The 11,237-nt window shown below is 27.4% G+C and overlaps 2 protein-coding genes across 3 annotated transcripts; both read left to right on the forward strand.

Annotated features, from left to right (window-relative positions):
• Positions 1–2,287: 2,287 nt before the first annotated feature.
• LOC126839359 (uncharacterized) lies at positions 2,288–3,842 on the forward strand. Its single transcript, XM_050574648.1, has 4 exons — positions 2,288–2,305; positions 2,640–2,922; positions 3,484–3,580; positions 3,717–3,842. The coding sequence occupies exons 1-4, from the start codon at positions 2,288–2,290 to the stop codon at positions 3,814–3,816; spliced, it is 498 nt and encodes a 165-aa protein (XP_050430605.1). The 3' UTR covers positions 3,817–3,842.
• Positions 3,843–5,645: 1,803 nt separating this feature from the next.
• Positions 5,646–8,883, forward strand: LOC126839235 (uncharacterized). Of its 2 annotated transcripts, none has more exons than XR_007685809.1 (4): positions 5,646–5,910; positions 6,605–6,711; positions 7,833–7,985; positions 8,619–8,883. XR_007685809.1 is itself a non-coding variant. In XM_050574400.1 (4 exons), the coding sequence occupies exons 1-4, from the start codon at positions 5,824–5,826 to the stop codon at positions 8,838–8,840; spliced, it is 633 nt and encodes a 210-aa protein (XP_050430357.1). In that variant the 5' UTR covers positions 5,646–5,823; the 3' UTR covers positions 8,841–8,883. The 2 variants fall into 2 exon arrangements, 1 of the variants encoding a protein (XP_050430357.1); XM_050574400.1 differs by having other exon boundaries at positions 6,541–6,711.
• Positions 8,884–11,237: the final 2,354 nt, after the last annotated feature.

The raw sequence follows: 11,237 nt of genomic DNA on the forward strand, positions 1-11,237 counted from the left end.
TTAAGTACAAAATTTGTGTTTGATGCTACTCTTAGGGGTGGAATTTTCAAAAAAAACTATGCCAGAAACCTTTGAAGGAGAGTACTTAACAACTTCTGAAAATTTCATGGCGATTGGATGAATGGTGTAGTAATGCGTAAAGGACAAACAGACATACGGCTATATAATATGCCCGCGTTACGGTTTTTCTTCGTTAACCCCCCGCGCCCAGGCGTCCCATAAGAAAAGTAGCTTCAAAACATGTTTAAATAAAATTCGAGCATGACAATTAATTTACCGGTTAATTTGTATAAGCTTCAATTATATAGTTTTTAATTTAAGTAGCTTTTTTATGAATTAATGCCATTTTGGTTTATTTTAAATCAAAAAGTCAGACAAAATTTCGACTGCACAGGATCGTCCAATTTCAATTCTGTTAAGAGATTTGAGTTCTGTGGCTACTTTACTATGCTATGTAGAAAGCCGATTTTCATTGGAAAATTTCAGTTTCTTGTAACTAAATAAATTAAATTTACAATTTTTTCAATATTGAAACCCAATTTTTCACATAAAAAATGTGTTCCCTACATAACCTTTACATAAGTAAAGTTTCCAAAGAACTCGTATATCTTTACAGTATTTAAATCAGACCATCCTAGATAGTCGTAATTTTGTCTGGCTTCTTGCCTCTTGGTCTAAAACGTCAAAGAAACAGACTGCATCCCATTAAGACAAAAAAAAGTTAACATTTAAGTTATTTTTTTATTTAAAATAAAAAAAGTTATTTTATATAAATGATAAACAGATTATCTATTAGTTATCAAGTTATAAACAAATTTATTCAAAAGTAAACATTTTTTAATTATTCAATTTAAATTTTATCTAGCAATGATAATAAACCATAATAGTATATGTTGCAGTACTCTTCTTAAAAAAGAATAAAGAATTTATCAGTATTTAAAACCGCAGGTCAATTTATTTTATTGGTACAGTTTATACTTTGGGTGCCGGTATCTTTTGTTATAAAACATGCTCCATGGAAATAGGGATCCTGGGCTCTTATTGTTGAATTGTTTTTTTTATTTATTTTTTATTCTAGCATTTATAATATTTGCTACATTGGCTATTTAGAAAATTATAGATTCTGAAGCTATAATTACCACTTTACCTCTTAAAAATACTAAAGTAAATTCTGTTAATAAATTATATTTACCGTAAAAATGTAATTAGATGCTATACTAATACCAGTAGCAACGAGAGTTGACCCAAACTGCAGAGACTTTGTGTACATTAGCCAGACACCGATATTGGACAACACAACCAATCCCAACATAAATACCCTAGCCAAATTGATATATGTTACCTGAAAAAATGAAAATCACATTATTTTTCATTTTTATACAAAACAAATAGGGTGTAGATACATGAAAAATATTCTTTTAGAAAATTAACTTTATGCATGGCATTTCATGTATGTGACAACGAAGAAGTAATGAGAATATACCCACATTTTTTATATCAAAATATATAAAACCCCATTTCAAGGTTTCTGGTGGGTAGTCATCAAATTTTAAATTTGACGCAAGTTTATCGTTTTCGTTTAATTTTGACGGCCATTAATGACGAAGAAAATGTAAACAAACATACTTACTTGATCATCGTAAAATAATTTGTCGATTCCCATGCCAATTTTACCAAATAAGCCTGCTGATGAACCACATATTCCTGCAAAAGCTGCATATAAAATTAACTTCAACCGGGCCATTGCTGTTATCATTTACAGCTAAGCGAACGGTATATTTATATTATTATAATGTTGACTGTGATAAAATTGTGATAAGCGACGCGGCGATTATTTTCTTATCATCATAAAACTTATCAAGAAATCCAAGATCCTTTTCCTCTTTAGAAAACTTCCAAAATTTCTTTTTAATTTTATAGTTAAATTATATATTTTAAATACTACATGGTAGATTAGGTTAGGTGTAATAACTAATTACAAATAACTGGAATTGCGGACACTTAAGTGTTATTATAGTAACAAATACTTTTGTGTTATTAATTAAATAATTATACGGTATACCTATCAAACACTCGAAACATTTTATTGCGCGTAACCTTGACGACAAATGGATGAACTTAAAAACTGTTGTCATTACTTAAAAATATTAAATATATTTTATGAAATATGCATGTCCTGCAGTATAATTACAGTTAGGTATTGTTTTTACAGTATTTCTAACATGGCTCTGTAGAATAGTTAACGGATTTTACTTTCTTCTATACGTAGGTACTTACAAAATATAACATGAACACTGTAGCCAACGTAAGTATATATTTTCTTATGAGGCTTATCCCTACCTATTTTGCCTTTTTTTATAATTACTTTAAATACAGACATAGTATACATTAGGTGCTATTTTATACACAAATTGGACAATACATACCACCTTATACTTCCATACCTATCTACCTGTTTCTATTTCTTTTCTTTTGTCAGTTTTAGTTATAGATTTTTCAAGAAAAAAATCGTTCACCTTAATTATAGGTACCAACCGGCCATCCCGCCGATCCCGGTCCTAACCCCGTCTTCTTTAATGACCTTAGATACTGTCTTACTTATTTAATAGTCGTTATGATATTTTTATAACAATTAATAGAATCACGATCAAGCGTTGGTTAACAGAGACAAAAAAAAAGCGGAAGCGTATTTAAAAACTAAAAACGTGAAAAAGTTGATTTACCATTTGACGACTAAACTATTAGTGAACAAACCATACAACCCAGTTAATTATACAATTCTCCAACTAGAAGAACTGATTAATTTTCGTAAAAATCAAAGCAATCCTCCAGTTTTGTACAATGACGAACAATTAGCAGGTATTTTTAATAACATGGACATAATGAAAACCGGATCTCTCGATTTGGAACAATACATTTGTGGTAAGGCTAAAAACTTTAATACGTTGCACAATAGGTCAATTATTACTGGTTTTTCGTGGCCAAAAGAATTTTTTTTTTAAATCGCTTAGCTAATAAGTTTAATAATATACTTTTACTTTTTTCTAGCCTATGGCAACCTATTCCATAACTCATGTGTTCCTCGAGACATTACTCTCACTACCGACCCTTTATACCCTAATCTAATTCTATAATACTAGTTACTTTTCTCACCATTAAGACATCTTCTCCATTCAAACATTTCTTATATTCCTTTCCCAGATAATCCTCTTCGTCGGCTAAAACGAAATTGGCCACGCAACCTCCTAAATAATTAAAAAAGAAAAAAAAACATAATCAAATATTTAATGTAGTGTCATAATATACTTTCATTAGCTAGATAAAAATGTATAATTTAATATTATAGATAATAGGTAGATGTTCTTAATAAATATCCTACAAAAATGTACCTCGTAAAATAAACAGGTTTTTTTTGTAAAAAAAATAATAATTAAATATCTATAGACTATATAACAGTATATAACTGTATTATGTATAATGTAGTTATGAAAATGTTGGGATTAAATGAAGGAGATTTCAATACAGATCCTGAGAGGGACTCAAACAATCACATTGATCGAAAAACATTTATGCGTGAGGCGTAAGTGTAATTTTTTTTTTTTTATTATTTTTTAGTTTTTATTGTTACGCATTTCATAAACAATAGAAAATATTTTGGTATAATGTTTTTAAAATGGGTATTATTTTTTAAATCACGTGACACAGATTTTCCATAGACCTATAAAGAAATGGATTAGGCCTCCCATAATCCCCGCCTATACCGCCGCGGAGTCAACACCAATACTCAATAGAATTAAATTTAACAAAATTAAATAATTTAGTAATCGAAGCTGTAAAGTATTTGAGTGGAAGTATTTAAGTAAATATATATTAACTCTTTTTCGGGTATCAAATACTTTTGTATGACGTTTTGACGATAAATTAACACTACAACTTATTTCAGATTCCAATTACAGATTGTAATTATTTCTGATAGCTGTTATGGAGTTGCGGTTACCGTTTTATTATAGATTAACGACGTTATGTTGTTTTTGATTTATCTTTTTAAGTGAAACGTAAAGAAAAAATAGTTTGATGTTCATTGATTTTCGAAACTCAGTTAATGGAAAATAGCTTAGCTTAATCTTATCAAACACTATTTATCATATTTTACTACATATCTATTTAAATGTATATTCAGCTTATCTTTTGTTTTAGGAAATTTGCGTGCATAAAACAGATAACTACGATGCTTTAAAAGCTGAACAATTGAAACTTGTGTATAAACGATGAAAATATAATTGTTGAAATATCAAAAACGGGTTTTTTCTGTAATTTTAGACTAGCTGATACACCTACCCAGCTTACATACCTACCAGGTTTCATCCTTTACTACAAAGTGTAATAATGTTAAAAAACATTTGCCAATCCAAAAAATAATGTATATTTTTATAAAGATTTAAAAATATTCAAACATTTACAACAGTGCCAAACAATTACCTCTATATGAAATTTATTTTTTAATGTTTATACTGAAAATGAACTATTAAAGCCATTAAATCTAAATGCTGCATAACCACAATACTCTAGTAATCGAAACTTGAGAATTAATTTTTATATTAAATAACAGAACGTGTTGAGTGAATATAACTATAGAAATTGAATTGCTTAGCCCTTACTGCTTACTTTTAAAGGGAATTGGATGATGTTCTAGTAGGTATCTAGAATCTATTTCCAATTAGAATTTAAGTTATAATTACATGTTTATTTGCAAGTATTATTAAAAGTAAAATATGCTATTATAGCATAGTTACCTTAGACATGTTATAACATACGCTAGTGAAACTTGGCCATTGACCAAAAGAAATAGTGGGGGGACTGGTCACTTTTGTTTAAAAATAAGATCTTGTGAATTTGTTTACAACAATTTTTAAACTTTTTTTAAACGTGTCCTAATACTTAACTTTTTTGGATCCTCGTACACTAAATTGATGTACTACCTAACATTGTTTGCTTAACGATCGGTAGATATTAAATATTTTATATAATTATTTATGCTAATTGAAATGCACAAGTACTCTTTATTTTGTTTTATTATTAATCGATATTTTATCATTTATCAAGTTTACTCAATGGTATTACAATGGACATTTTTCGTTATTATTTTCTTTTTTGAAAAAGTCTATAAAAAAAGTACAATAAATATAATATGTCCTTAAATTATACCAAGGTTCATTTATTGGAATTTCTATAGTTTTTTTTATTTTGGAATAATTACACAACCACAAATTACATGTAAATATTTGATTATTTTAGTATGACAAAAATTATTTTTTAACTTCGATATGAAGCTGATAAGGTATTATTTTATCATATTGCAGTTTTTTCTACTGTCTACTAGATTGCTTGGTTAGATAGATTTCATAACAAATGAATAATTTTAGTATTACCTATATTACTATGTATACAAATATTTTATAAATAAAAATACATTACTACAACGTTTAAACCAATGATAATTTTACTCATTGTTTTTTCCCATAATTATACTATTGTTATAGACTATTCATACAAATCATATAGAAATAAACAATGGGATTTTTTACATAACATGGCTCTAGTACTACTTTATCTCACTGCTAGTACTCGTTAATATAATTCATAAATAGTCGAAACAACGTGTACCGCTTTTGTTCTTATGAAAATAAATTATATTAAAAAGTTAGAGTAGGATATTGTGTACTTAGTAGTACTCTGCTACTTTGGGCTTGTAAAATAGTTTATACTTGGATTTTGGTTCGTCATTTTCTTGTAGACACAGCAAACCGAATAGAATCAAATAAGATGGATTACATTTATATAGTACATTGCTTTGTTATATTTTTGCCAATCACTTTTACGGTATTACTACAGCACCTTACAACATCAGAGGTAATTTTACGGAAATACTAAGTACTATAATTCTTGTTCTATAAACATAATTGAATCGGTCATTTCAAAAATGATATAAGTCACACAACTGACATTTTACACTAGCCATAAAAAAGAAAAACTTAATTAATCTTTTACATAATACCTAAATTTTCTAAGCAACTAAAAATGTATAATAGTACATATTTATAGGAATATGTTAATAAAAATATGTACCGCATTAATTTTGTTTTTATGTTTATTTTTTGGTTTACTTGACATTTTATTGGTATATGATCTGACTATATGTACGTATCATTAAACTATTATTTTTAGTTAATTATAATAGTTTTTAGTTAATCTTATTTTTGTGACCCCATCGATATAGGCATGCCATATATTTTTTAACTACAGTAATATTATGTTTTGCATTTTACTCAAAACTCACTTTTTTATCACTTTTTACAATGAGCAGGAGTTACTGTGGCATAATTCTCCATCTAGTCCAAAGGGGCACTGTATTTTACTGGTGTATACAATAATTGTATATATGAATACCGAATTTGACAAAAAGTCATGTCGTTTTTGAAATAATTGATTCCATTACTAAAAATTAAATGGTGTAATAATATTTTAAAACTATAATTGTAGTCACCCTTAACATTTCTTCAACCAATAAGACATGAAGCTCGTTTTAACTATTTTAATTTGACAGTTAACAAAATGTATGGACACTCGATAGCAAATGAGATTGTAGAATATTCTAGTACACAATATCTCAACTTCCATTATATTTTGAAAAAAAAAGCAATAGTGGATCATGTAAGTAAAATATAGTCTTAAATATCACATTTATATATTTTTTGTAAATGATGAGTAAAAAAAATAGATCATATTACTTACTTGTTTACCTAGAATAATTACTTATTATTTATTTTATATACTCAAAATGCTGCCAGTATAAAGTATCATTACGTTGTCGTTTTTTGGAACAAATCTACTTTACCGGGCACCCTTTTTTCGATTTTCTTTTTACAAATCGATAGTACTTGTAATGCTGATTACGAATCTGCAAGATTTTTTTTGCTGGACGAACTTAGTTTGGGAGTTATAGACATTTGAACATCCCCAAAATCGACATACGCAAACACCCGTTGGTACACAGCTACACTTTTTTTTTCGATTTTATATAATCGCTTTCATACAAAGGTATTACGGCAAAAATAAAAAGAGCATTTTTCAGCCGAGTCTGCAACCACGAAAGAGTATTTTCATGTCTCGTTTAAGTACCGAATAAATTTAGAGAAGTGGTGGAATAATAGATAATGAAATAGTATATTAAAATTTACCAAGCAGTAACAAGCTAGTATCTAAGGTTAATATTTTAGTGTTTAATATCTGGCATAAAACTATTCATAAAAATATGATCTCTTAAATTATTGAATTCATTTTAGTTCAGTTCTAGTTTGAACGTTGTGAATACAACATATATGAAAAAATCACAAACCCTTTCCCCTTAAGGGATGGACATTTTTTTGTTTATTTCGCTTTTTCAGGTGATATTTTAGGACTTAAAGTCTAAAAATGAGACCGAAAATAGTTCTAGAATGGGGCTATAACAAACAATTTTCTTAAGAATTTGTAGTCAAACTTTTTTATTATAAGGAAAAACCAAAAATAAAGAGAAAGTTCCACTTTGACCGCAGTCAATTTCTATGTTTCTATGTGTGGGTGGACCAACAGTCAACAGGTTAATAACGACAACATCGTTTATCCATAACGTTCTGTCGCAGCCAAAACCTATAATTTTTTTTTAATAGGTTTACTTAGTAAGGTTACTTATAACAAATCTTAGTCATGTTTTATTTGTACCTATTACCTATTAACTCTGTATGCAAATTTAAATTTCCTTTAATCCATATACTTATATACTGATATTTCAGGTAATATTCGAAGCTATAGAATGCAAAGAATATTATATTGATTGTGTAAACGTTAGAACGTTTGAATTAACAAACATGTGTAACAACATGAAAACACTGACAATGTTCGTAAAATTTAGATACCAGAAACAAGAAGCAAAATGTCCACTTGAGGTAAGGCAAATGAAATATTGTGCCTTTTTTTAAATATCAAATTGACGATAAAAAAAAGTGGTGAGAACCAAAAGGTTTAAGTGTTATTTATTTCAAAAATAGGTTTTTGATCTTAAATTATATTTTTCCAATGAGAAATTGTTTTATAATTAAAAGATATATTGGAGAAAACAATAGAAACCATATTAAAAGTATAATTTTTATTTTGCTTTCTTGTAAAATGGTGTGAAAGTTTATTAAACCATAAATTAAATATACACTAGATAGGCAGCGTGCATAATAAGAATCATTTGCAGCTCACATATTGGACAATGTACATAAAAATAATATGTTTTTGCCGTCACGAAGAGTGCCAAATGTGGCGTATCTAATACCGATGCAGTATAAGGTAGAGAACATATTACATAGAAATAACCCCGTAAATTTTAAAAAGTATAAATTTATTCACACAAAGTTGTTGATCTACTTATTTATTTATTTAATCTATGCTTATCCTTTTGGTTCTTCTAACTTCAAATATGATAGTGATCTAATTTATTTTGCCACTTGTTCTACGTCCGTCGTCTATCTTTATACCCGTAAATTAGTTTTAACGAAGGATAAAAGTTATAATTGTATTTTATATGTTTACAGGGTGAATACGTTTATATAAATACTTCACTCGACTTCGGAAAAATAGCACCAATATTTGTATCGTCAATAAACAACTTGTGGGAACGCACCTTAAAAATGTCTGCCCATCTTTACGATCCCAACAATGAGCTTATCCTTGGGTGTACTTTACATAATTACTTTTTAAGCTTTAGAAATAAAAAACGTATTGGAAACAAAAACATTAATTATAAACTAAACTGATGTGCTCAACATTATTATACATAGACACATAGTAATTATAATATAAAAACCCAGCACGGGAAAAATATAATTTGTTGATGTACTTATATTCATGTTTTGTTAAATAGAAGCATATTTTAAATTAATTATTTAGATTACTCATATAATTAATTTAGCATTTTTAATTCTGAATCAAAATCCTCTAGGAATGACATTTAGAGATATTAATTAATTTCACTATACGATACGCGTTGCTGGTGTACATTTACGGTAAATAAGAATATGTCATTTTTAATATAATATATATTGAATTAAGGCTATTGGGTACCGGCCAATTTTTAAGAAGTTTTGTATAGGCAATATTTAAGAACAAAGTGGTTTTAATCAATTTCACCATGGGTAGTTTTTGACGGAAAAATTGGCCTGTACCCAATAGCCTTAGTTTTTTAGTTATTTTCATAATGAATTTATAAAGATAATTTTTATCGTAACTTTTCTCTATATCACGTCACAACTGTACATACTGATAAGAAACAAATATATGGACAAATTAAGGTTTTGAGTTTTGAGGAATGAAGTTTGGAAGTTAAACTATCATACGGCGTACCTATATTGATCGTATAATGGTTTCATATAGTTGACACAATTATTTAAATACTCGAATTTTTAAAAATAAATTGTTTGTATCTGAATGTTTGAACTATTAAATATTTATTTCAATTTATATCACAGCATCATAAACAATAGCTGAAAGGGTGCGCTCAATTAAAACAGAATTCTCTATTAAGTATTAACCAATAAAAAAATATAGTAATTACTAATTAATCAGAAGGGTGACCTCAGAGAGAGTTAAACCTTCCTGTTCTCGCTATAAAATACAAAGGAACATTTTTTATGGTATTCATTACAACCCTTAATTAGTTACTTGTGAGGACGCAGTCCGCAGAGTCCTGATTTTGGTAGTACATTACAAGTATTTACTGCAGCCTAGTGCGGTGATATTAAACTATATTTATTTATGTTGTTGATATAGTAGTAAAGTTATAACTCATAAGTAAACCACTAGATCGCAGTCAATTACTGGAAGCAGACGAGTAAGACCGCTTGTTTTGTTTGAGCTGTTGTGTTATGCTAATTGTTGTGTTATGTTTAACAACATACATATTATGGTAACAATATTTATCACAATTATTAATTGCATTCTTGTTATATTTGTAAATTTTAATTTAAAATTTACGGACGAAATCTTTTAACTCAAGTTATATTTTAACTTTTAAGTTAATAACTAGTAAAGGTTTCACAATGTTAGGGTTTAAATTGAAATAAGTACTATTAAATTAAAAAATATGAAATATGTCATATAACTTATAGATTGCATCTAAAATTTAAATCAATAGTCTAATAATTTTAATAATAAATAGTATAATTACAATGAATCTAAAAAAAAATAGCAAAGGTACAGGACCAATTTGTTAAACGACTAAGGTAAATGTTTAATATACTTCTAAATATATATATATATTATATCATGTGCGGTTGATACTTTGGTGAGTAAAAAATAGATCAAATCTAGAGAGATGTGTAAAAGAAAATATCTAGTCAAAAATATTTTTAATGGAAAAACCCCAAAGCTGAACATTATAAATGTAGATTTTGAGTATTTATTTCAACGTCAACCGAAATTGTTTATGGCTGACGAAATGTTTTTCAACTCATACATTTTTAGAAACATGTAATGCTTTGTTTTTTTACAAATAACGTTGCCTTTTACGTCAAACTTTAATAAAACTGTTTCTTTATACTATATAGTTTAAATAACATTTGCTAAATAATATATAATATATATATTAAATTACATTTTTTTGACACATTAAAGTTTCTAAATTTAGTTGCTCGCAAAAATTTGAATAAATGTAAATGTTTTTAAAAAGAAAAACTAAAAATTACAATTATTTTATGAAAACAAGTGTCTTATCCTTAATAAATCATGAATATATAACATTAAATCATATTTGATATATTATACTATTGATTTTTATACCTCTCTTACACAGAAAAAAATATATAGTTGGATCAACTTTTATTTAGTTTTAATTACATTATATATATTTATATAAGGGGTACCGATGAACTGTTTTTGTTTTTACATGAAATGCAATTTTAATAATTTGTGACTGATTTTTTACGGTTTTTGTGGTTTTTTTTTGAGGTTTTTGGTATTATAGATGCCGTATATTCAAATATTTTCAGGTTTTAACTTCTAATGATGGATCATTCACCATGGCCTCAGAAACCTTTAACTTTGATATAAGTCTGTAAAAATAATATGATACTAAATTGTTATTTTCGTAGCACGGTTTCAGATGTTGTGTATAGTTATTCTGCAAAACGTTTACATTTTAGAGTAATTTTTAAAAT

The sequence above is a fragment of the Adelges cooleyi genome, unplaced genomic scaffold (genome assembly GCF_023614345.1).
Source record: "Adelges cooleyi isolate 19-005CV unplaced genomic scaffold, UGA_ACOO_1.1 ACOO_flye_CR_arks_rails_tigmint_CR_PRNA_30, whole genome shotgun sequence".
Lineage (NCBI taxonomy): Eukaryota > Metazoa > Arthropoda > Insecta > Hemiptera > Adelgidae > Adelges > Adelges cooleyi.